Source organism: Puma concolor, chromosome B1 (assembly GCF_028749965.1).
Source record: "Puma concolor isolate L17-30 chromosome B1, mPumCon1.1.hap2, whole genome shotgun sequence".
In the NCBI taxonomy this organism is placed as follows: Eukaryota; Metazoa; Chordata; class Mammalia; order Carnivora; family Felidae; genus Puma; species Puma concolor.
Window position 1 is genome coordinate 43,597,970 of NC_141670.1, and position 26,133 is coordinate 43,624,102.

Consider the following 26,133-nt stretch of genomic DNA (forward strand, 5'->3'; position numbering starts at 1 on the left):
ATTTTTAAAATAACCACAGAAAAACTCCACATCAAATTCACTCACAACAGCTCCCCTTTTCCTAATTAATGTGAGTAAAGGAGTATCAGAAAGAGGCAATTTGAAGATAAAAGATTTAAGACCTTCCTGGGATTTTGAAATAAAATGAAGGCCCTGGTGGATAAAATGAGGCGAGGAAGCAACATCATCAAATACAATGGTAAAGGAGAGACCCTGGTTGATCAACCTTGAATGCTCTGGAGGAACTGCAGCCTGAGTAAGAAGGAAAAGCAGAGGAAGAAGAGTCAAAAAGGCAGGTAGGGAAGGGTGGCTAAAATGCAGAATTATCAATGGAAATCTGTCCTCAAAACCACAGAAGTAGTTAGCTTTCATATTCACTACTCACCTCTCCTTTCTCTCAGTTACAAAATTTAGTCGACACAACACTTTTATCCTTAAGGAGAAAGTTTAGAAAGGTATTTTGTTTTCTAAAGCAACTGAATTAATGGTGACTACAGAATTGGGGCTTTTCAAATGGTTTGTCCTCTAGAAGAGTGCCATCCAATGCAGTATCATGGCCTAAAAGCCAGTTTCCACAATGAAGACTGTCATGTGACAAACCCCTGTCACATGGAAAAGGCTGCCAATTAGTTTTTGTTTTTTTTTTTTTTATTAGCAATAGTGTGAGAGTAAAAAGTCATGCCAGTTTAAAGCTCCTACTGAACCAAATAGGGAGAAACTTTCTTCCTCCCTCACTTCCCCCCTTCCCTTCACTTCCCTTCCTTCCATTTCCTTCCTCCCTCACTCCTTTCTTTGTTTTCCCCACATGGGGACATTGGCCAGTTGGGCATAGGCTAATGATCAGACTTTCCCAGGAGACAATCACTGCTGGAGAGATGAGTGAATTGATCTGTAAAGCTTTAAGCAGTCATACGGCTGGTGGGACAAATCAGCACAGTAATCTGTGGCATTTGTATATCTAGTTCCCATATGGTCTCATTTCAGTTCTTGTCATTGTAATTGTATTTTCCCTGAAGGTAAGATGTTGTTTCACTCTCACCACTTTTAAGATTCTTTGTCTTAATTTTCATAAATTTAATTATGCTGTATCCAACTGTGAATTTTACTAGGTTCATCCTATATGACATTCTTTCTGCTTCTTGCATTTTTAGGCTTATGCCTTTTGGCAAATCTGGAAACTTTCCAGGCATTATTTCCTCATATACTTTTCCATTCTTAAATTCTTTCTCTTATTCTTCTAGAATGACAATATCATGGATATTGTATCTTTTGCTATAATCTCACACATCCCTGAGGCTCTATTCATTGTTTTTTCAGTGTACTTTCTGTTATTCAGATTGGGTATTTTCTATGGTTCTATCCTCAGCTTTACTGATTCTTTAACCTGCCACCTTCATTCTGCTCCTGAGCCCATCACCGAGTTTTATAAATTATTATTTTTTAAGTTTATTTATTTATTTTGAGAGAGACAGAAACATTTGTGAGTGGGGGAGGGACAGATAGAGAGGGAGAGAGAGAGAATCCCAAGCAGGCTCTGCTCTGTCAGCACAGTTCAATGCGGGGCTCAAACTAACAAAACTGTGAGATCATGACCTGAGCTGAAACCAAGAGTCATATACTTAACCGACTGAGCCACCCAGGTGCCCCTATAATTTTTTTTTTATTTCTAAAATTTCCAGTTGGTTCTTTTTTATATCTTCTCTGTGTGTGCTGGAACTTTCTATCGTTCCATTAGTAGTTTCAAGAGCATGTTTGTAATTGCTCTTGAAATATGCTAATGATGGCTGCTTTACATTCTTTAAAGTATATTGGTGTAATCTTGGTGTTATGATGTTAGTGTTTTTTTCTCTTTCAAATTGAGATTTTCTTGGTTCTTGGTATTAAGACTGATTTTTTATTGAAACCTAGATATTTTGAATATTATGCGATTCTGAATCCTGTTTAAACCTGTTTTAGCAGTTCTCTGTTAGAGTTCTAGACAAGGGACAAGAGATATCACCTGAGATGAGAGGGCCTCCTAATTACTACAAGGGTCAGGGAAAGACAGACACCAGTAGGCTTCTGCTCATACCACCCTGGTTAGAGTGAAGGTATGACCACAATTCTTTCTATGTTGTGTGGTTGAAGTAGAGCAGTTATTATTTAAAAGTATACTGTTTTCTTGACTGCCCCTTTGGATAAAGAAGTCAGGCTTTCCTTGATGACTCTTTTTTGTCAGTTCCATTTGGCACTTCCGAGTTGCTAGCTTTTCTGACACCCAGGTTGCGATATATGAGGCAAAAATGAAAGGAAACTCACTGCTGTGTTGTTCCTTGGGTTCCAAAGTCCCTACCTAGTCTTGCCTTTCTCTCTTCAGCTTTCACAGTATTATGTTAGCTTTACATATAAAACTGTTTTTAACTGTACACAATAGGAAAGTATGTATAGTACATCATTCTGGAACCCCAAATCTCTACCTGTAATTTTTAATCATCACATAATACATTTATCAATATTTTCCTTTATATTTAACTCATTTTGTAGCATTTAAGAAATCTTTGAGTATATCAGACCCTAAGCTTTCTCTGAGGTATTTATTAAAACATTTTGATCTGCAGTTCCTCTGAAATAATATTTTCTATTTTAGTCTAGAAGTCAGTTTATCATCATACCAATATTGCAATGCTTTAATTGTTTTAACTTTACAATAAATCTTGATATTTGGTAGTATGAATTTCCAGTTTCCATTTTCTTCTTTAAAATTACGTTGATTCCGATTTTGTGTCTCCCTCTCTCTCTGCCCCTCCCCCGTTCATGCTCTGTCTCTCTCTGTCCCAAAAATAAATAAACGTTGAAAAAAAAAATTAAAAAGAAAAGGGGGCGCCTGGGTGGCGCAGTTGGTTAAGCGTCCGACTTCAGCCAGGTCACGATCTCCGGTCCGTGAGTTCGAGCCCGCGTCAGGCTCTGGGCTGATGGCTCAGAGCCTGGGGCCTGTTTCTGATTCTGTGTCTCGCTCTCTCTCTGCCCCTCCCCTGTTCATGCTCTGTCTCTCTCTGTCCAAAAATAAATAAACGTTGAAAAAAAAATTTTTTTAAATAAAATTACATTGACAATTTGTTATTTGGGTATTGAGTTTGGTAAGTTCTTTATAGATTTTGGATACTAACCCTTTATCCCACATGTCATTTGCAAATATCTTCTCCCATTCCACCGGTTGGCTTTTTTTGTTGATTGTTTCCTTCACTGTGCGGAAGTTTTTTATTTTGATGAGGTTCCTGTAGTTCATTTTTGCTTTTGTTTCCCTTGCCTCCAGAGACATATTTAGTAAGAAGTCACTGTGACTGAGGCCAAAGTGTTTGTTGCCTGTTTCCTCTAGGGTTTTGATGGTTTCCTGTCTTACATTTAGGTCTTTCATCCATTTTGAGTTTATTTTTGTGTATGGTATAAGAAAGTGGTCCAGGTTTATTCTTCTGAATGGATAAAGAAGATACGGTGTATATACATACAGTGGTATATTACTCGGTGATCAAAAAGAATGAAATCTTGGGGCGCCTGGGTGGCGCAGTCGGTTAAGCCTCCGACTTCAGCCAGGTCACGATCTCGCGGTCGGTGAGTTCGAGCCCCGCGTCAGGCTCTGGGCTGATGGCTCGGAGCCTGGAGCCTGTTTCCGATTCTGTGTCTCCCTCTCTCTCTGCCCCTCCCCCGTTCATGCTCTGTCTCTCTCTGTCCCAAAAATAAATAAAAAACGTTGAAAAAAAAAAAAAAAGAATGAAATCTTGCCTTTTGCAATAATGTGGATGGAACTAGAACGTATTTTTTTTTAATTTTTTTTTAACGTTTATTTATTTTTGACACACAGAGAGACAGAGCATGAATGGGGGAGGGTCAGAGAGAGGGAGACACAGAATTGAAACAGGCTGCAGGCTCTGAGCTGTCAGCACAGAGCCCGACGCAGGGCTCGAACTCACAGACCGCGAGATCATGACCTGAGCCGAAGTCAGCCGCTTAACTGACTGAGCCACCCAGGCGTCCCGTAACTAGTATGTATTATGCAAAGGAAAATTAACCAAAGAAAGACAAATATCATATGATTACACTCATATGTGGAATTTAAGAAAAAAAACGGATGAATATAGGAGAACAGAAGGAAAAGTAGGATAAAAACAGAGAGGGAGGCAAACCATAAAAGGCGTTTAAAGACAGAGAGCAAACTGAGGGGTGTTGGAGGGGTGTTGGGCAGGGGGATGGGCTAAATGGGTGATGGGCATTAAGGAGGACACTTATTGGGAAGAGCACTTGGTGTTATATTTAAGTAATGAATCACTAAATTCTACTGAAACCATTATTACACTATATGTTAACGCACTTGGATTTAAATTTTTTAAAAAATTAGTGACCATTTTGTATTTCTGCCCTTTGCATTTTCATATAAACCTTTAAGTCAGTTTTCAATTTTCAACAACAATGCATCCCCTCCTCCACCAAAAAAATAAATAAATAAAAGCAAAACCAAAAACAAAAATCTGGAGTTTGATTTTTGATGGTATCATATTCATTAATTGATTTTGAGAACATTGACATCATAACAATATTAAGTCTTAAAAATAAATGAGGATGGCTTATCCCTCTATTATGTAGATCTTCTCTGTCTAGTAATGCTTTGCACTACTTTGCAATTGTCAATGAGGAAGCTGTCTTGCGTGTCTTTTATTTAGTCTTCCTAGGTTATAAATCCCTTTAAATGCTATCAATCTCACAATATCATGATTCTAAGACTCTTTATAAAAATTTCATTTTTTACCATTGTAAAGCTATAAAGACATAAAGTCACAGGGCTGCTACAATTTCGGCTTGTGAAGGAACAGCAAGACAACTTAAGCCAAAAAAACAATATTTAGTAAAAATCACAAACCACAGAATTTCCATGTGCAATCCAAACAGTACAAATGCATGTTTTGTAGGTTTTTCCCTGACTTCTCACTCACTATATTGGAAATATATATCCATGTAACTAACAATTATTTACAAATGTCACTGGATAAATATAGTATACTGTAATTTGTCTGGCCTACCTACAATTGGGTGTTTAATGTGTCTTCATTTTATTCTGTATTGTAACTCACATCATAATTGCTCTATACAAATGTATATTTCTTATATCTAAAAATTAATTTATTATTACATTAAAAATAGCTTAAAAAGTATGTTAATATATTAAACTCTTTACACATTTCTAAATCACTTTCCAGAAAGCAGGTGCTAATTTATACTAGGTTTAAGATGATAGTAAGGTATGCTTCTCACCATCAAATATTATTCTCAATGCCCAAATAACACAAAAATAATGGTTACATATTCATTTACTTTGTATTTACTTAATCACAAGTTAGGTAGAACTTTTTCATGTTTCTTAGTCATATGTTCAATTTCATGAGATTTTTTTTGCACTGATCTATATCAGTGTGTGTGTGTGCATGTGTGTGCATGCACACATATACATAATATACACATATATTGTGATATACATATATATTATGTGATGTTTTCTCTGATACCAACTGGGTGTCCCACAATTCCATATAAGTCAATTCTGACACTATTTGGAGTTAAAATCCGATTGCACAACTTGAAAGGTTCAATGCCACAAGACTGCCCCCATTTCAGATACCAGATGCAAATCCCACACCATCCACACTTTTGACCAACTGGCTATAAATTGGAGATTTCCATGGCCCCCTCCTCAGGTTTGCTAATTTGCTCATTTGGCTCACAGAACTCAGGAAAACACTTTACTTATGTTTACCAGTTTATTACAAAGGATACAACTCAGCAACAGCTAAATGGAAGAAATATAGAGTGCAAGATATATTGGGAGTGAAGGGGCAAGGAGGAAGTCATAGTTTCCATAACATCTCCAAACATCTCATCATTGCAGCAAGTTGATTTGTTCATCAGTTTAGAAAGTCTCTGAATCTCAATGTTCAAAAGTTTTTATAAAGTTCAAACTCTAGCCACACCACTTTCCTTCCTGATGGTCTGTGAGTGAGGCTAAAAGTTTAAACTCTAGTCATTTGGTCTTTCTGGTAACCAACCCCATCCTGAACCTGTCTAGAAACCCCACCCTAAGTCACTTCATTAGCATAAACTCAGGTTTGATTGGGAGGGGATGAATAACAAAAAACATTCCTATCACACAGGAAATTCTAAGGGGATTTAGATGCTCCATGCCAGAAACCAGGGACAAAGACCAAATTATACCACACACACACACACACACACACACACACACCCCATTTTAGTGTGTACTAATGAAAGATTAAATTAGTTAATGAATTTATGCATTTGCTCTGTCATATTTATTGTAAATTATTTTTTCAGTTTAGATTATCTTTGAAAGGATGACATATTATTTTTAATGTAGTCAGTACTAGTAACTTTCTTTGCAATACCTCATTTTTATGTCAGAATATCTTTTCTCATTCTGAGATGTTTACTAGTCACTTCCATTTTTCTCTGAATTGTCATTTCTTAAAATATTATATCTTAATGCAAATATTTTAATAAAATGTGAGATAATTGTTTACTTTTTTCCTTTGGTCAACTAGTTTTTAAAACTTTTTATTTATTTATTTTGAAAGAGAGCAAGAGAGTGTGAGCATGGGAGAGGCAGAGAGTGAGGGAGAGGGTGAATTCCAAGCAGGCTCCACACTGTCAGCACAAAGCCCAGTGCAGGTCTCAATCCCACAAATCATGAGATCATGACCTGAGCTGAAACCAAGAGTCACACACTTAACCAACTGAGCCACCCAGGCACCCCAGTCAACTAATTTTTTAATGGTACCAATTTAAAAATCTTTTATTCTGTTTCTCAAAATTTTTAAGAAAAAATAAAGCTTAAACTCTGTTTTATTATTGTGTCTTGTGGCAAGGCCAAATTTTATATATGTATGTATGTATATGTGTGTATGCATATATATATATATATATGTATATATGTATGTGTATATATATATATATGTACGTGTGTGTGTATATATATATATATAAACTTGATATGTATATCAAACTTATTCCCCTTGTCAATTACAGAAAGATCAAATTCTTGGCTTGGCTTTTTTTTTTTTTTTTTTTTGCTTTTCTTTGTTGTTCTTAGGTTGTTCTGACTTGCTTTTCTGGCATATTATCTGATTCTTTTTTGTTCTTTGTTCATACAAATTTTTGCAGATTAGATCCTGGCCTAACAAAGAGGCTTAGATTCTTAAGTATGAAAAAACAAGTTTAAATATCTACAGCAAAACTTATAATAAAAGAATGACAGATAATGAAGCAAGCATTCCTTTGACTAAAAGAAATTCTGTCCTTCCAATCTTAAGATCATGATACAGTAACCAAAATTTGTAACATTATTTATAAATGAAAAATTTGAAATCTCCCTCTCTCTCTCTCTGTCTCTCTCTCCAGGAGGAACTGCTTGATATCTCAGTGAAGATTCAGTTTGTCCAGGGAGGAAGTGAGTTCAGGGTCTTCCCAGACTACCATGTTGGACCTCATCCTTCCTTATATCTCTCACTTTTTTTCTTTCTCATGCACAAACACATTCATACACAGATACTCAGACACACAAACATCGTATATGGAACAAAGTAAAATTTTTATTTACCTTATTTTGACCACATATCGTGCCATTATGCACTTGAGTAAAATCATACTCTGAAGATTGTGTTTCATTTCTCAAATATGCTGACAAACATATATGGCCTCCAAGGTAAGTATATTGAACATTAAAAGTTTTTACTGGTACTATCTGTGAATGTGTCCAGTGACAAACTATCTTTCCACAAAGGATATGCCTGGCAATATAAGGCAAAAAAAGGTTGCTCATATGTCTCTTAGGAACACAATATATTAAATCATTAACAATTCAGAACATGAAGATAATTCAAAATGTTATTCAGATCATAACACCAAAGTTATTCAGAACATATGAAGCATGACAAATAAATTTATCTGTATATACTAGGTTCATCTCTCATTTATATTAACTTATTTTTGCGTGCGCACGCACACACACACACACACACACAAACATGCATTTTAAAAAGTATAGTAGTCTTGAGCACCTGAGTGGCTTAGTCAGTTGGGCGGCCAACTTCCACTCAGGTCATGATCTCATGGTTCATGGGTTCAGGCCCCGCGTCAGGCTCTGTGCTGACACCTCTGAGCCTAGAGCCTGTTTTGGATTCTGTGTCTCCCTCTCACTTCCACCCCCCTCCCCACTCATGATCTATCTCTCTCTCTGTGTAAAAAGTAAATAAACATTAAAAAAAAAAATTTTAAGTATAGTAGTCTAAATACACACCGAAAATTGCAACCATGTTTGGCACAGTTTCCAAATTGATCTGCGTGAAAATTCACTTCTTGTGCACATAGATAAGTAGAAACTTTAGCAACTGAAAATATAAATAGTTACAATTACTATCTTAAAAAAACAAAAGTGGTAAATTAATATAGAAACATCTGGACAACAGCAATGCCCAGTAAGTGTCATCTACTATAATTTTTTAGTGTCATCTACTGGCTATACAAGAAGGAGAAACACTAAAAACTACCCACTTGAGAATAGGAAAATTGTGTCAAAGGCAGAAATGATTAAGAAAGCAGTCATTTGCTCTCTTACCTACAATTCTAATATTCTACTCCTCTTTGCGTCAATCACGTGAAATTTGATTAATATACTATTTTTTTTGTTCTGTACTTATTAGGCCTATTTTGCCTCTTGATATAGTTCAAAGTCATAATGATTAACTATTTTTTTTCAAATTTGGATTTTAAACAAACATTACCCTTTATTATGGCTATAGGATGTTTTACTGACTGTAGAAAAATACAGTTTGAAAAGGAACCCCAGAAAAAAGATACAGCTATTACATTTTCCAAATAATGCTTCACACTGTACATCTGGATCTCGGCATATTCCCTCATAGCAATAGGCAGTATTATTATTACATGGTTCTAAATCAGCAGATTTCACATCAGGTACACAAGCCTCAGATGTTCCATTGCAAAATTCTGGAAAATCACATGGATCTGTCATTTTCCTACATAAACGTCCTCTTTCAGCTATCTATGAGACAAAGAAAAACAAATATATTTTTAAAGTAGTAAACCAAAAAATGTAAAAAAAATTAAACAAGAACAGTGTATTTCTATCATTTCCATTATTATTGCATTTTAACTACTTAAAGTCAAATTACGAATTTACTTGAAACCGCGAGTGAAATAGATTGGAAAAAACCTAAATGTTCATCAATGAATGAATAGATTAATAAACTGTGGTATATTCATGCAATGGAATATTTTCAGCCGTATAAAGGAACACTGATACATAGGCTACAAGATGAATGAATATTCAACACTATGTTAAGTGAAGAAATCCAGACACAAAAGGTCACATATTCTATGGTTCGTATGAAATAACCAGAATAGGTTACTCCAGACAGAACACAAATTGGTGCTGTCCAATTGGTGTTGTCCAGCCAGGACTGAGGGGAAGGAAGAAAGGAGAGCAAGTGCTTATTAATGCTCCAGGAGTCTCCTGTTTGATTGAGGAACTTGTTTTGGAACTAGATAGAGGTGGCAGTTGCATAACACTGAAAGTACTGAATATCACTAAATTGTTCACCTGCAAATGGTAAGTTTTATGGCAAGTTTTTCTTCACCTAATCCTTTTAAAGTCTCTACCAAATGTAAGAATTGTCCCCATTTTAAAGAACTGCCCTTTGGGTTGTAGAGAAAGGGCAATGGGCTGTGTAGAAAAGCCTTATTTGTTCAATCATGCTGATTTGGAAACAAAGGACAAGGTGAGCGCTCTGGTGAAGGGAAGAGCAACAAGGTTTATTGCTAAGTAGCAGAAACCACGTTTGCATCCTTGAAGACAAGGGACAAGTGGCTTTAATTATTAGCATAAAGAGTGAAAAACACACACAGAACAAAGTAGAATTATATTAGGATAGATTTTACTGACAGACAACCTGGCAAATTTCTAATCAGATTTTGATTGTCGTTGACTCCTGAAAGTGACACAAAAAAGGCAAGATGAAGCAATCCCCAAAAGTCAAATCTTACTGAGTCTCCTTTCAGGTGTGGCTATAAAGGAATGTGAAGGGGAAATTTCCCAAAGGAAGTTAAGGATTCAATTCAGTTCCAGGACCAGCGGTCCCTTGAAAAGATAAAACTTGAATAGTAGACATGCTATATGTTGCTGACTACTCTACATGGACTCCTTTTCTGCTATTCTCAAAATGAGAGCTTTATTGTTATTATTATTATTATTATTTGTTTATTCAAACATTGTACATCAACTGTGTGTTGGGTGCCTTATTTTTAATTTTTTGTCATAAGTTGCTTGGTTATGAAGAGCTACATTCAGATATGACCAAGAGAAATTCATAGCACCCAAATAATCTGGAATTGATATTGAATAATAACTGGATGGGCCCTGAGTAGAGACTAGAAACAGTGCAATGGAAGGCATAGCTAAGAAGGCTGAAAAAGATCTAAGTACATCTTCTGAACTTAGAAATCAATTATGTATGAATCAGGTCCATAAAGTTACATATTTGAAGTTGTGCAAAAAAACAAAGCTTAAAAAATGCTTAAAAAATGGACACACAAGAACACAAATTATGAAAGGAAATCATGTAGTATTTTGAAAGCTTACCAGACAAGTTCTTCTATCACAGCATGGTCCACTGCCACACTCTGCATTTCCAATAAGAGTACAACTTACAGGATTACAGCATTTTTTGTGAGCGCATTCCTAAAAGCAAACAGAAAAAAATAATAGGAATTTTCAATAAAATATGTAATTGTATTTATTGTCAAAATACACAAAATATTTCCCTAAGTTAATTACAATCATAGCATGATTTTTACTTCTGTATTTATTTATTTATTTATTATTTTTTTTTTCAACGTTTATTTATTTTTGGGACAGAGAGAGACAGAGCATGAACGGGGGAGGGGCAGAGAGAGAGGGAGACACAGAATCAGAAACAGGCTCCAGGCTCTGAGCCATCAGCCCAGAGCCCGACGCGGGGCTCGAACTCACGGACCGCGAGATCGTGACCTGGCTGAAGTCGGACGCTTAACCGACTGCGCCACCCAGGCGCCCCTGTATTTATTTTTAACACCACTTCAGTTAAACTTATATTTTCAGCATTGGAAAAACAATGGTAATGAAATCATTCATTCTTCCATGCTCAAGGAATTGACTGTAAAAAACTCAATGCAGTTTCTTTCAATCTTATAGGAATATATAAATGTATGCACTCTAAATTCTTAGATTTTTTTCATTCATTGTATCATTAGTACTTTTCTATCTTACCAAACCTCTTCAAGATATCATCTTTGGAATATTTAATAACTTATGGATGTGACAGAATAGAGGTTCTAAATTATAACAACGTTTTATTAACATAAATAATGTTTCAAAGAAAAAAGTTTGTAATTTTTTTACTCACAGACCTTACATTAAATATTAATTCTAGAAATTATTAGATAAGAGAGCACAAAAATATTAATGGCTCTTCATAATATACTTCAATTTCCTTCTTCCTGTAGCATAAAATAATGATATGTCACAAGACTGATAGTAATATTTAAAAATTAGTAAAGGGGATAGTCACAAATCACTATGTGTTTCTACTTGCTTCAATATTAATATTTTTATTATTAGTATACAGAAAATTTTACATACTTGCACACTATTATTTATTTAATATTTCTGTGTCTATATTTATGTTGATGTATTCATGTGTTTATTTCCTTTATTTGTAAGCATTATATTAATGATATTAAGCCCTAGCCACCAACATATATCACTACATTTAAAATTTGTCATGACAACTTACTTTTGTTTGGGTGGGTTTTTTTTGGTAACTTTTTGATATTGTGGTATTGTGAAATGGTCGACTCATAAAATCTAAGAACTATCATCTTTTTTTCTGGTTTTGTTCTTTAAGTTTATGGATAAAACTTTATTCCACCATGATCCCACTAAATATGTGAGTTTATAGTATGTGTGTAAAATGTTTGTGTTATATATATGTATGCATTTCTTTTCACTTTACATTGAGTTTTTTTAGTATAATTCACACATTATATATTAGTTTCAGGTGTACAACTTTGTGCTTTGACAAGTTTATATGTTATTCACAATATCAATGACTATATCCCTTACACTATGCACTTTATTCCTGTGACTTATTCATTCCATAGCCTGTATCTCCCTCTCCCAATTCACCCATTTGCCCTACCATTCCCTTCATACCTCTCTAGGAACCATCAGTTTGTTCTCTGTATTTATAGGTCTGATTCTGCTTTTTGCTTGTTCATTTGGTGGGGTTTTTTTTTTTGTTTGTTTGTTTGTTTTGTTTTAGATTCAACTTATGAGTGCAATAGTATGTTACTTGTCTATCTCAGTCTGTTTTCACTTAAAAATTGTCATCTAGGTACATCCATGTTGTCTCAAATGGCACAATCTCAACCTTTTCTACAGCTGCATTATACCTCATTGTGTGTGTGTGTGTGTATGTGTGTGTGCATGGTACATATATATATATATACACACACACACACACATATAAATGTGTGTATATTAATATATATATATTTATTTATTTATATTTATATATACACACACCATGGTATATATACCACTTTTCCTTATCCACTCATCCATTGACGGTAGGTAGCTTCCATGTCTTGGCTATTGTAAATAGTGTTGCAATAAGTGTAGGGGTGGATGTATATTTTTGAAATAGTGTTTTTGCTTTCTTTGGGTAAATATTGGTAGTGGAAATATTGAACCATATGAATTTCTATTTTTCATTTTTTGAGGATCCTCCATACTTCATTCCCTAATGGCTCCACCAACAGTATACAGGGACCCTTTCTCCTCATCCTCTCTAATATTTATTTCTTATCTTTTTGATTGTTACCCATTCTTTCTGGTGTAAGGTGAGATCTCATTGTGATTTTGATTTGCATTTCCCTAATGATTAGTGATGTTGAGCATCTTTTCATGTGTCCATTGGCCATTTGGATGTCTTCTTTGAAAAAAATGTCTATTCAACTTCTCTGCCCATTTTTAAATAATGTTGAGTCATATAAATTCTATATATTTTTTGTATATTAATCCCTTATCAGGCATCTCATTTGCAAATATCTCATCCTAATCAGTAGGTTGCCTTTTTTTTTCTTTTTTTTTTCTTTTTTAATTTTAGTTTCAGTATATTTAACATACAGTGCTATATTAGTTTCAGATTTCATACATCACACAGTGTTCATTATGACAAGTGCACTCCTTAATCCCGTCACCTAATTAACTCATTACCTCAGCTACCTCTCCTCTGGCAAACATCTGTTTCTTCCCTATAATTAAGAGTCTGTTTCTCAGTTTGTGAGGATGTTGAGAAAGGGGAACCCTTTGCACTGTTGGTGGGAATGCAAACAGGTTCAGCCACTCTGGGAAATAGTAAGGAGATTCCTCAAATAGTTAAAAATAGAACTACCCTATGACCCAGCAATTGCACTACTAGGTATTTAACCAAAGAATACAAAAATACTACTGAGTATATATTCCCAAAATACAAAACACTCATTCAAAGGAATGCATGCACCCCAGTGTCAATAGCAGCATTAACTACAATAGCCAAATTATGGAAACAGCCCAAGTGTCCGCTGATTTATAAATTGATAAAGAAGATGTGACATGTATGTACAATGGAATGTTATTCAGCCATAAAAAAGAATGAAATCTTGCCAATTGCAATGACATGGATGGATCTAAAGAGTATTATGCTAAGTGAAATAAGTCAGAGAAAGACAAATATATGATTTCACACATATGTGAAAGTTAAGAAACAAATGAGCAAAGGGGAAAAAGAGAGCCAAACAAAGAAACAGACTCTTAACTATAGAGAACAAACTGATAGTTACTAGAAGGGGGATGCATGGGGAGACGTGTTAAACAGGTGATGGGGTTAAGAACTGAACTTGTTTTGATGAGCACCAGGTGCTGTATGGAACTGTTGAATCACTATATTGTATATCTAAAAGTAATATTACACTGTACATTGATTAGAATTTAAACTTTTTTTAAAGTCTATTTTGTCTAAGTAAGTATTGCTACTCTGGGTTTCTTTTGACATCCATTTCCCTGATTAGTGTTTCTCTATCTCCTCACTTTCAATCTGCAGGTGTCTTTAAGTCTGAAATGAGTCTTTTGCTTCGAGTCCATTCACATTCCAAGTAACTTTTGATAGATATTTATTGCCATTTTATTATCTGATTTGTGATTTTTTGATAGCTTTTCTCTGATCCTTTCTTCTCTTTATCTCTTTCATAGTTTTTTGGTTTTCTTTAGTGATACACCTGAATACCTTATTCTATTTTTTGCAGAATTTCTATTACTGTTTTTTTTTTTATTTGTGGTTACTACAAGGTTTATATATAACAACTTCTACATATAGCAGTCTATATTAAATTGATGGTAGCTTAATTTTGATCTCATTCATTACTCCTCTCCCTTTCACACTTCAGATATTAGGCATCATATTTTATATCCTTTTATGAAAACCTTGGCTACTTTTTACAGAAACACATATTTTTACCTTTATATTTTTTTATATTTTTTATATTTTTTATATTTTTTACTTTTCATATTATCACTTATGGTCTTTGCACTCAAAGGGCCCCCTTTAATATCTCTTGTAGAGCTAGTTTAGTAGCTATGAAATCCTTTAGTTTTTCTTTGTCAGAGAAACTCTTTATCTCTTCTATTCTGAATGATAGCCTTGCTAGGTAGAACATCTTGGATACAGATTTTTCCCTCAGCACTCTGAATACATCATGCCAGTCCCTTACAGCCTACAAAAATTTCTGCTGAAGTTAACCTCATAGCCTTGTGGAGTTTCCATTATATGTAAATGTTTTCTTTTCATTTACAACCTTTAAAATTCTTTATCACTTATTTTTTTTCCCATTTTAATTACTATGTGCCTTGGTGTGGGCCTCTTTGGGTTGAATTTGCTGGGGGATTTCTGTGCCTCCTGAATTTGGATCTCTATCTCTCTCCCCAGATTTGGGAAGTTTTCAACTATTATTTTATCAAATACATTTTCAGCCCCCATTCCCTCTCCTCCCCTCTGGGATCCCTAATGTGAATGTGATTATGCTTAATGGAGTCACTGAGTTCTCTAATTATATTTTCATAATGCAGTATTTGTCTCTCCCTTGTTCAGTTTGATTGCTTTCCATTACTCTATCCTCCAGATCACTGATACATTCCTCTGCTTCCTGTAGCCTAATATTTATTACATCTATTATATTTTTAATTTCATTAATTCAGTTATTCATCTCTGATATGTTATTTTGTATCTATTTGTCAAGAGTCTCACTGATGTCCTCCATGTTTTTCTCAAGTCAGGTGAGTATCATTACTTTAAATTCTCCATCAGGCATATTATTTATCTCTGTTTCCCTTCTTGTGGCCTACTATTTAATTCATCCACTGCTTTTTAAAATTTTTTTTCACATTTATTTATTGTTGAGAGACAGAGACAGAGCATGAACAGAGGAGGGACAGAGAGAGGGGAAGACACAAAATCCGAAGCAGTCTTCAGGCTCTGAGCTGTCAGCAAAGAGCCTGATGCTGGGCCCAAACCCATGAACCACGAGATCATGACCTAAACCAAGGTTGGACACTTAACTGACTGAGCCACCCAGGTTCCCCTCCATTGCTTTTTAAATTTCATTTATTGAGTTCTTCATCTCTGATATGTTATTTTTATGTCTTTGTCCAGAGTCACCACTGATGTCATCCACTTTTTTTGGAAGCCCAGTATCTTTACAATCATTAAATTCTCTATCAGGCATATTACTTCTTTTTGTTTCAATTAAGTCCCCTGCTATGATTTTGTCATGTTCTTTCATTTGAGACAAATTCCTCTAATTTTGTCTATCTCTCTGTGTCTGTGTGTTAGGAAAATCACCTACATCCTCTGCTCTTGAAAGTAGTGGCTTTATGAAGAGGTCCTGTAGTGTCCTGTAGTGCAGTGTCCTTGGTTCACCAGAACTTGGCACTTCAGAGGAGTCTCCTATATGTGTTGCTTGTGTCCTGCTATGGTGTTTGAGTACCTTTTCCCTTCAGTCTAGACTTCTGCACTGATTATACCCCTGTTGTGGGAGCATGTTAGTGGCTGCAGCCAGGGTCTGGCATGTGGTTGCTGAGGTGACCACAGTCATGTGGTGGCTAAGCACGGTGTGAGGCCATGAGCACAGAGGCTGGGCATGGAGCAAGGTGGTAGCTCAATAAGTCACTCACAGCGTTAGCAAAATTTGTGCTGAGTGGTAGTCTTAGGTTGGATCCCCCCAAAGCAGGGCAGGCCAGAGGCACAACTCACGTTAGCAGCAGCAGACAGGGATGTGCTTTGGTGTCTCTCTTGAGTGGATGGAGGTCCCCAAAGGCCATTTCTACAGAATTGTAGGATATCTTGGAATCTGAGATTGTGATACCTCCATCTTTGTTCTTTCTCAAGATCACTTTGACTATTCAGGGTCTTTGATGGTTCTATACAAATTTTAGTGCTATTTGTTCTAGTTCTGTGAAAAATGCTGTTTGTATTTTAATAGGGATTGCACTGAATCTGTAGATTGCTTTAAGTAATATGGACATTTTAGCAATATTAATTCTTCCAATACATAATCATGGAATATCTTTCCATTGTTTGTGTCATCTTCAATTTCTTTTATGAATGTTTTTCAGTTTTCAGAGTACAGATCCTTTACCACATCCAACATAATACTCAATGTTGAAAAATAGAGATTTTCTTCTAAGATCAGACACAAGACAAGAATGTCCACTCTTACCACTTTTTTCAACATAGTACTAGAAGTCCTAGCCACAGCAATCACACGAGAAAAAGAAAAAAGAGGTATCCATATTGGTAAAGAAGAAGTTGAACTGTCTCTATTTGCAGATAACATAATACTAGACACAAAACATTCTAAAGACTCCCCTAAAAAACTACTAGAAGTAATAAATTAATTCAGTAAAGTTGCAGGATACAAAATTAATACACAGAAACCAGTAGTATCTCTATACACTAATAACAAAACCACAAAGTAGCAGAAGGAAAAATTAGAGAACAATGCCATTTATAAATGCACCAAAAAGAATAAATTACTTCGGAATAAACTTAACAAAAGAGGTGAAAGATCTATAAACTGAAAACTATAATATATAGAATGTTTTGAGTGTTATGCTGTAAGAGAAGCTGTAATCAGGGATCTTTCTTTCAAAACAGTAAATATATCAAGTGCATTTATAAAATAATAATTTATTCTTGATCTCTTGTACTACCTGGATTATCACATAATATTTTATACAAAATTAGATATAATGTTATAATTACACTAACTGCAACATTAGTGTATTATTAAAGTATATCAGACCTTATACAAAATTAGATATAATGTTATAATTACACTAACTGCAACATTAGTGTATTATTAAAGTATATCAGACCTTATACAAAATTAGATATAATGTTATAATTACACTAACTGCAACATTAGTGTATTATTAAAGTATATCAGACCTTTATCACTATATAACAAGTTTAAATTTACAGGAGTCAGATGATATTCTTTTTTTATTTTTATATTTCAATATTAACTAAAGTGTATTATGCTTCACAATTTAAATATTTTATTGAAAAACTGTCAATAGTATTTAGTGCAGCTAGAGGATTGAATGGAAACTAAATATTAATTCAGGCAGGGGGAGCAAAAATCAATGACATGACAGGAAATTCCAAGGCTAGTATCAAAGAGAAAGCCTACAGTAGAGAGCAAATTTTCACAATACCCAAATCTAGACTAAATACCTGACTTAGAAATTGACTCTTAAAGACTTATGCTTTAGGAACAGAATGCCATCATGGGACTGGAAGCCAGAACTTTATAAAACAGGTAGCCAAGGTATATCATTGAGAAATTTGAGAATCAAAAGGATGTTTTCTTTTCTCCTAGTTGTCCAAACCATTTTTAAATGTCTCCTCAATATTTAATATCTTACTGAAGTGGTTCTCTATTTCTGGAATAAAATACAGAAGCATATTCATTTTCATATACTCATTTTGGTTGGGAATCCTGATTATTTTGTAAGTATTTTCCAAAATATAAGTCAGTCATTCAAAGTAACATTAATTGGAGGAATCAACAACTTTCATGACTTAATTCTATTTCTATATGCCTGCAAAGGATACTGGGAATTAAAATTTTTTTAAGTATCCAATTTACAATAACATTCAAAACATTAAATGTTTAGGGTTAACTTTAAGAATTAAAGATACCTAAATAAATGGAACAATATGCCATGATCATGGTTTGAAATCATAACATTATGAATAACTCACTTCTTTACAAATTCATCTATAGATTTTTAAAAATCCCAGTCAAAATTCCAGCAGAATTAGGATTTTTTTTCTTTAGGGGATGTGAGTAGAAATAGAAAAGTTGATTCTAAATTTTACATAGAAATGCAAAGACCTGAAATCACCAAATCTATCTTGATTAAAGAAGTGCAAAATATGAAGACACATTTTACCTGATTTTATGAGTTAGGGTAAGGAGAGCTGGTATTGGTATAAGGCTAGATATATGAAACAATGGAACACAAAGTATGTGATGAACCGTTTTTCAATACAGGTGCCAAGAAAAATATAGCTATTCAACAAATGGTCCTGGAACAATTGGATATACATATAGAAAAAATATATCCTGATTCTTAACTTACAAACATTTCTCAAAACAGATCATAGATATACATATAAAAGCTAAAATCAATAAACTTCTAGAACACTTATGAGAAAGCTTCACAACCATGGGATAGATAGGGCGCAAGTAGCATAACACATAAAAGAAAAAAAAAAAGATAAACTGAACTCCACCCAATTAAAAATTTGACTTTTTGAAAGATATCTTTAAGAAGATACAAAACCAAGCCACATACTGGGAGAAAATATGGCAAAAGACTTGCATATAGTTTATATTAAGAATTTCTAGGGGTGCCTGGGTGGCTCAGTTGCCTAAGCATCCAACTTTGGCTCAGGTCATGATCTCCTGGTTTGTGAGTTCAAGCCCTACATCAGGCTCTGTGTTGACAGTTCAGACAGTTCAGATTCTGTGTCTCCCTCTCTCTGCCCCTCACTCACTCTCTCTTTCTCTTTCTTAAAATTAAGTAAACATTATTTTAAAAAAAGAATTTCTCTAACTACATAATAAAAAAGCAAATAACCTTATAAATATGTACAAAATGTTTGAACAGACACTTTAAAAAGGAGGCATATGAAAGTCCCGTAATCATATGAAACACTGTCCAGTATAATTATTCCTAGAGGAAACACAAATTAAAAACACAATGAGATACCAGCACAAATTCAAATGACTAAAATGAAAAAGACTGGCAATAACAAAAGTTGATGACGATAAGGAAAAATTACAACTCTCATACACAGATGGTTGGCATATAAAATGTTACAACATTTTGGAAAGAAGTTTGACATGTTGTTATAGGTTTAATAGTTAATCAACTACCATGTCACTCAGCAATTCCACTCCTATATATTTACCCAAGAGAAATGAAAACATAAGTCCAAGCAAGATTTGGATATGAATATTTTAGGAGCTTTTTTTATAATAGTCCCAAACAAAAACAACCTAAATGTTCATTAATAATTTGATGGACAAACACTCCAAGAATATCCATACAAAGAAATACTACTCTATAACAAATACAAATGAACTACAGATACATTCAATCATATGGATGAATATCAAAAATATATAAAGCAAATGTTCCAGAATCAAAAAAGATCCATAATGTATGATTCATTCATATGAATTTCAATAGGGGACAAAAATAATGAGTTATGACAGAAATCAGAAATTTAGATTCTTATAGGATTTACTTAAGGAGGTATGGGAAACTATGGTAATGTAAATGTTCTATATCTTTTTCTCCACATTTAATTAAGTATATCATCACTCACTTCCAAAAACATCAGCAAGTCAGAAGAAAAACAAATATAAATAAATATAATGAAGACCACCTAGACACATCACAAATCTTTTTGTTTAAAACCAAAGACAAGGTCACAATGCATTTCTAGACACAAAGATGGGTTCTATGGATCATTTGGCTAGGTATGGCAGACAGAAGCAGAATTGGGTACTGACATCTTTAGTGACAATGGGACAAATGGTTTTTGACTATCATTGTTGAGACTCCTGATAAGTTCCATCAGTGGGGAATGATGGTCTTATAATACTAAAAAAAGAAAAAAAATGTTATTATGGTTGTTGTTCACTCACCTACACTATCAAGAAAGTGAATCTACTTTCTTTCTGATGGTGGCCAGAGTTATAGATAGTAAAATTCATGGTGACTAAGAGCAGTTAATCACTCCAACATTTACTGAGTTATGTTCTGACAATGCAAGAGAAAGGAAAGAAATTAGATATACTTGGGCAAAAACCTGATAAAATTATTAAAGCTACCTCATCCAATTACAATATTAGAGATCTATGCTAGTGTTGCTAGATTTGAAGGCTAGGAAGTCATTGTCACTCAAGAACTAACCTCATTCTCAGGGCGCCTGGGTGGCTCAGTCAGTTAAGTGTCCGATTTCGGCTGAGGTCATGATCTCGTGGTATATGAGTTCAAGCCCCACATAGGGCTCTGTGCTGACAGCTCAGAGCCTGGAGCCTGCTTCAGATTCTATGTCTCCCTCTCTCCCTCTCTTCCCCTCCCCTGCTCATGCTCTGTCTTTCTTTGTCTCTCAACAATAAATAAATCTTTAAAAAAAATTAAAAAAAAAAAAGAACTAACTTCATTCTCTAAGTACAGTTGGTCAATGACCACTCTGGCTAATGGCATGCACATGAAGAATGGGAATGTGAAAACCTCTTGGGGCTTATTGCAGTAGGTCTTTACAGCCATAATAAAACTGGCCTATCCATAATGAATCTCCATTCTCCAATAAATACCTTGAAATCCAGTGGGTCAAGCTACCTCTTCCCTTAGGTGCACTGTGACTCTGTCCTAGATTTTTAATAAAGACTAAGTGCTCAGATGATGAAATAGTCACCCAAATCAGTTCACTTAAAACCATTCTAGTGCAACCAGCCTATCAGAGACAACTCATTTTCCTCTTGTGTCTAGGAATAGTCTCTGGAAACTATTCATGAACTGGGCAATAAGGTCTCCAGAATGGATGCATTGGCAAAGTCCAAACAAAATTCCATGCAAGTCAAGGGCCAGAAGATAAATAAATCAACCAATAATTGAAGTCTGAGCCATAGGTTCATGTAGATCTGGATATTAAACCAGAGAGAATCTAATGAGAACATTAATAGTCTGCCCTTGGGAGAAATTCTCACTACTGACCTAAAGAAGACCCATGGTACTTAAATACTTGGGCCATGACAATGGACTGTTCCTGGCCACTCTTGTGCTTTACTGTGGACAAGTAAAAGGAAGACAAGAGGGCCTCAATTCCTTATCTGACATAATGCATTTGGATTAGCATTGACCCAACACCTTTGGCACCTTCCTTCAAAAATAAACAGAGCAAGGATATAGGGTTTCATCCAAATAGAATGAAAGCTATATATGTTGGTTAAGGTGTGGCAGTGAACTGATGATAGTTGGCCTGCCCTTTCCTCTCTCCTAAGCGTTGCAGCACAGTCCATTATGGTACTGAGAAATGGATACATGCACTCCAATGATTTCACTCACATGTCGAACTTAAAAAATAAAGTAGATAAACATAGAGGGGAAAGAAGAAAGAGGCAAATCCATTAACAGACTCTTAACTATAGAGAACAAACTAAGGATTGCTGGAGGGGAGGAGGGTGGGGGATGGGTTAAATGGGTGATGACTATTAAGGTGGGCACTTGTGATGACTCCTGGGCCTTATATGTAAGTGACGAATCACTACATTCTACTACTACTACATTCTACTACTGAAGCATGTTAACTAATGGGAGTTTACATAAAAATTTGGAGAGGAAAAAAAAAAATTTCACACACTTTTAAAAATATATTACCATAGACTTACGAAATTTTAGAATTATTACTACTTTATTTTTCTAATAAAAGAATACACATTTGACCAGATAAATTAATAGACATATACAGAGCATTCCATCCAGAAGCAGCAAGAATACACATTTTTCTCAAGTGCACATGGAACATTCTCCATTTTAGATCATGTGTTGGCCACAAAAGAAGTCTCAGTACTTTTAAGAAGACTAAAATCATATCAAACATCTTTTCTGACAAAGGTATGAAACAAGAGATCAATTACAAAAAGAAAACTAGAAAAATTAAAAATTCAGTATATGGTGGTAAAATAGTATGATAGTGAATAACAAATAAGTCAATAAAGAAATTTTTTAAAACTCAAAATATACCTTGAGATGAATGAAATTTAAATGCAACATAAAAAAAAATCTATGGGATGCAGTAAAAGCATTTCCAAGTGGAAAGTACATAGCAATATAGGCCTACCTCAAACAACAAAAAAATTTTAAACAATTTAATTTTATACCTATAGGAACTAGAAAAAGAAGAACAAAGTTAGTAGAAAAAAGAAAATAACAAAAATCAGATGTTAGTAAATTAAATGGAGACTGAAATCCCAATCTAAAAGATCAATGAAACCAAGAGTCAATTCTTTTAAAAGATTAAAAATATTGACAAAGTTTTAGCTAGACTCACCAAGAAACAGAAAAAGAAGTTTCATAATAAAATCAGAAATGGAAGAGGAGAGGTTACAACTGATACCATGAAGTACAAAGGTTCATAAGAGACTACTATGAAAAATTATATGCCCATAATTGAACAACTTAGTAGAAATGGATAACTTCCTAGAAATACATATACCAAAACTGAATCATTAAGAAACAGAAAATATGAATAGATTGACTACTAGTAAGGAGATAGTGTCAGTAATCAAAAAACTCCAAAGAATCGTAAGACCAAGTCCAGTTGGCTTCACTGGTGAATTCTTCCAAATGTTCACAAAAAATTTAACTAAATGTTACCCTCCTAAACTCTTCCTGAAAACTGAAGAGGAGTGATCACTTTCAAACTTAGTTGATAAGGCCTGAGTGCAAATTATTCAGATGCTTTTTAAGTATATATCCATTACACACTTTGTTCATCTTTCATGCATATATTTCATGTGTATTGTATTTCACAATTATATATCACATAAATATTTATCATTAAAGTAGGCAGAAAACTTCCTTTAAGGAGAACTAAAAAATACTAATGTGTATTTTAAGAAAGAGAATATAATTTAAATAAAATTCTTCACAGTGAAACTTTGACATGCAAAAAACCCTAACAACCAAAAGAAATGATCGGTAAAATAAAGTAAATATTTTCAGAATAAAAGTTATAAGGAATTTTCTAATGTAAAGCACAGAGGTGACAGAAATGCAATATTTATAAAAATGTTATGTAAGTTAATTGGGTTGTAAATTGTAAACCCCATTATTCTGAAAGTGGCCTAGATATGGTTAAAACTTAAATATGTATAGCAAAAATGCAAGAATAATCAGTAAAGGAAAATAAAAAGTATATATCCACTAAATTGCTTAAATAGAGGAAGAAAGAAAAACAAAACACACAGATCAAAAGAAATGAACAAAAATTCAATTAAAAAACAAATGTGGCAAAATGAACATAAAAATATGGAAATTTGGGGCAACTAAAGTTATAAAAAATATGCAGTACGGAGGACTGTAAGGAGTCATAACACCTAAATGTAATGAGGTATACTAGAGAAGATCCTGGCACAGAAAGACGCTATTCACTATAAAGAAAAGAAACCTGGGGATGCCTAGGTGGCTCAATTGGTTAAGCATCTGACTTGATTTTGGCTCAGGTCATGATCTCATGGTTCGTGAGTTTGAGTCAGGCTCCATACTGACAGGTGCAGAGCCTGCTTAGGATCTCTCTCTCCTTCTCTCTCTTCCCCTCCCTCTATAAATAAGTAAATAAACCAACAAACAAACTTGAACATAAAAAAAGAAAGAAATCTGAATAAATTATAGACTTTAGTTAATTAAAAATATGCAAAAATTAATCACAAAAATGTTTAAGAGGATAATCTGATAAATAAAAGATAGATAGGATAATAAATTAAAACCCAATGTAGATCTTGAACTTAACAGTACAGGAAAAGTAAATGAGAATACAGAAATATCATAGAAATGCTAATTAAGGGAAACTAGTGTGTGCATAGATATATAGATATGTCAGACTAAATAGACTTTAAAACAGAAAGCAACACTGGAATAAAGAGATTCAGTATTTGAAAATAAAAGTTACATTTCCAGGAAGATATAACAATCTCCACCATAATTCTCTACCATATCAAAAAGCTTCAAAACACAGAAAGCATAAATTGAATAGCCTATAGTAAGAATTAGGCAAATCCAACTGCATAGTTGAAAACATAAATATTATCTCTCAAGTGCCAAGAGTTCAGGTAAATAAGATTCATACAGAAGATTTGAAGCAATCACTTAAAAATTATGATGTAATCAAGTTATATAGAATTTAGTTTCTAACAATTCAAGAGTTTACATTTTCTCAACCAAATATGGGACATTCCAAAAAATCAACATGCAATATAAAGACAGGCATAATAAAATGCAGATTTGCTATCTTACCAAGAACTGAAAGAAAAAAAAAAGGTAATGGCAAATACTTAAATATAACAGTAACAAACCAAGGATTATTAACCCAATTCTGTGAAGTTAAGTTAAATAAAGTTACCCCAGATGCAAGGACAGAAATCAGGAGATGAGGAGGTAAACAACAACATACATGTAAGAACTTAATGAACCAATACAGTCTCTCTGGAGGAATTCAGGACATGATTGAGGTAATGATTATAGTATAGATGTTAATAATGTTTATGATACAGAAAGGTGGGTATTGCTACTAATGGTTACATAATAAAGAAAATCTACCTCTTTAATCCATGCTACACTTACCCCTCACTTAAACTCTTCAAATGCTTCAAATTCAGGATGTCAGTTATCAAAAGCCCCATACCTCCGTATCTTAGATGTTTAATAAAATGGTTCAGCATTTCAAAGAAAGTCCTCCTATATCACATCTATATTTATAAAACTACATGAGAAACACAAAAACAAATCTTTAGATAAATTATTAATGTTTGTCACTAACCTCTGGAAGACCACAATCACACTGTTCTGGTGGTTCCACAATTTTATTACCACAAATTGCAGTTCTTCCTTGGCGAACCACTTCTGAAACTGTTTTATTCTGAAGACATTCAAATTCAGGCTGTGAAACCTTGTGCTTAAATTCATCCATGCTGCAACTGCTAAAATACTTTACACCATGGGAATGTCTAAAAATAAATCATATTCTTCAGATAAATGGAATAAAATCAGTATCAAAGTAACACTCTATGAATTACTGAAAAGTACTATAAATTCTGTAATATTTCACTTACCAAAGAGCCAAGAAGGAAGGAAGTGTTTTTATTGTTAATACAAGTTATAAATAACAGCAATAAGTTTATTTCTATGGTAACTCAATATAATAGAACATGTAGAGGAAGTTAAGGTGACATGAGTTAGAATATATTAAAACACAATGCTTGCCACACAAAAATCTCTTTACACATATCCTATTATTACTTTCATTATGATTTCCAACATCAAAATTATAATCATTACTATAAGCACTAATTATAAGAAAATGAAACATAATAGAAAATTTATGTAGAAAACTGAAGAAATATAATTGAAAATGTTAGTGAAAAATCACAAGCATTTCTACTTTGATAACAAAATTGATCAATTAAAATATCTCAACATTGATTACAAAAAATGTATAAACCCTATATTCTTTTTATTTTGTTGCCTATGTTAATATTTCTGTGCTTCTATATGTAATATATAATGATTTTTTATTTGATTTTGTAACAACCTAAAATATAAGGAAATGACATAAAAATCATCCAAAAGAATAAATT

At 33.9% G+C, this 26,133-nt stretch overlaps 1 protein-coding gene across 8 annotated transcripts in view; it reads right to left on the reverse strand.

Moving 5' to 3' along the window:
• The window catches only part of LOC112858927 (A disintegrin and metallopeptidase domain 3-like), a 160,656-nt gene that overhangs the window by 59,754 nt on the left and 74,769 nt on the right, over positions 1-26,133 (reverse strand). For all 8 annotated transcript variants that reach the window (XR_015250075.1, XM_086703646.1, XM_086703644.1 and 5 more), the window contains 5 exons: positions 25,317-25,503; positions 10,700-10,798; positions 8,908-9,103; positions 8,339-8,429; positions 7,640-7,829 (listed from right to left, as the gene is read on the reverse strand). Coding sequence is in view for 7 of the 8 variants with exons in the window: in XM_086703646.1 (XP_086559772.1) it covers positions 7,640-7,829; positions 8,339-8,429; positions 8,908-9,103; positions 10,700-10,798; positions 25,317-25,503 (763 nt within the window). In the remaining variant the exon portion in view is untranslated. The remainder of the gene's footprint in view (positions 1-7,639; positions 7,830-8,338; positions 8,430-8,907; positions 9,104-10,699; positions 10,799-25,316; positions 25,504-26,133) is intronic.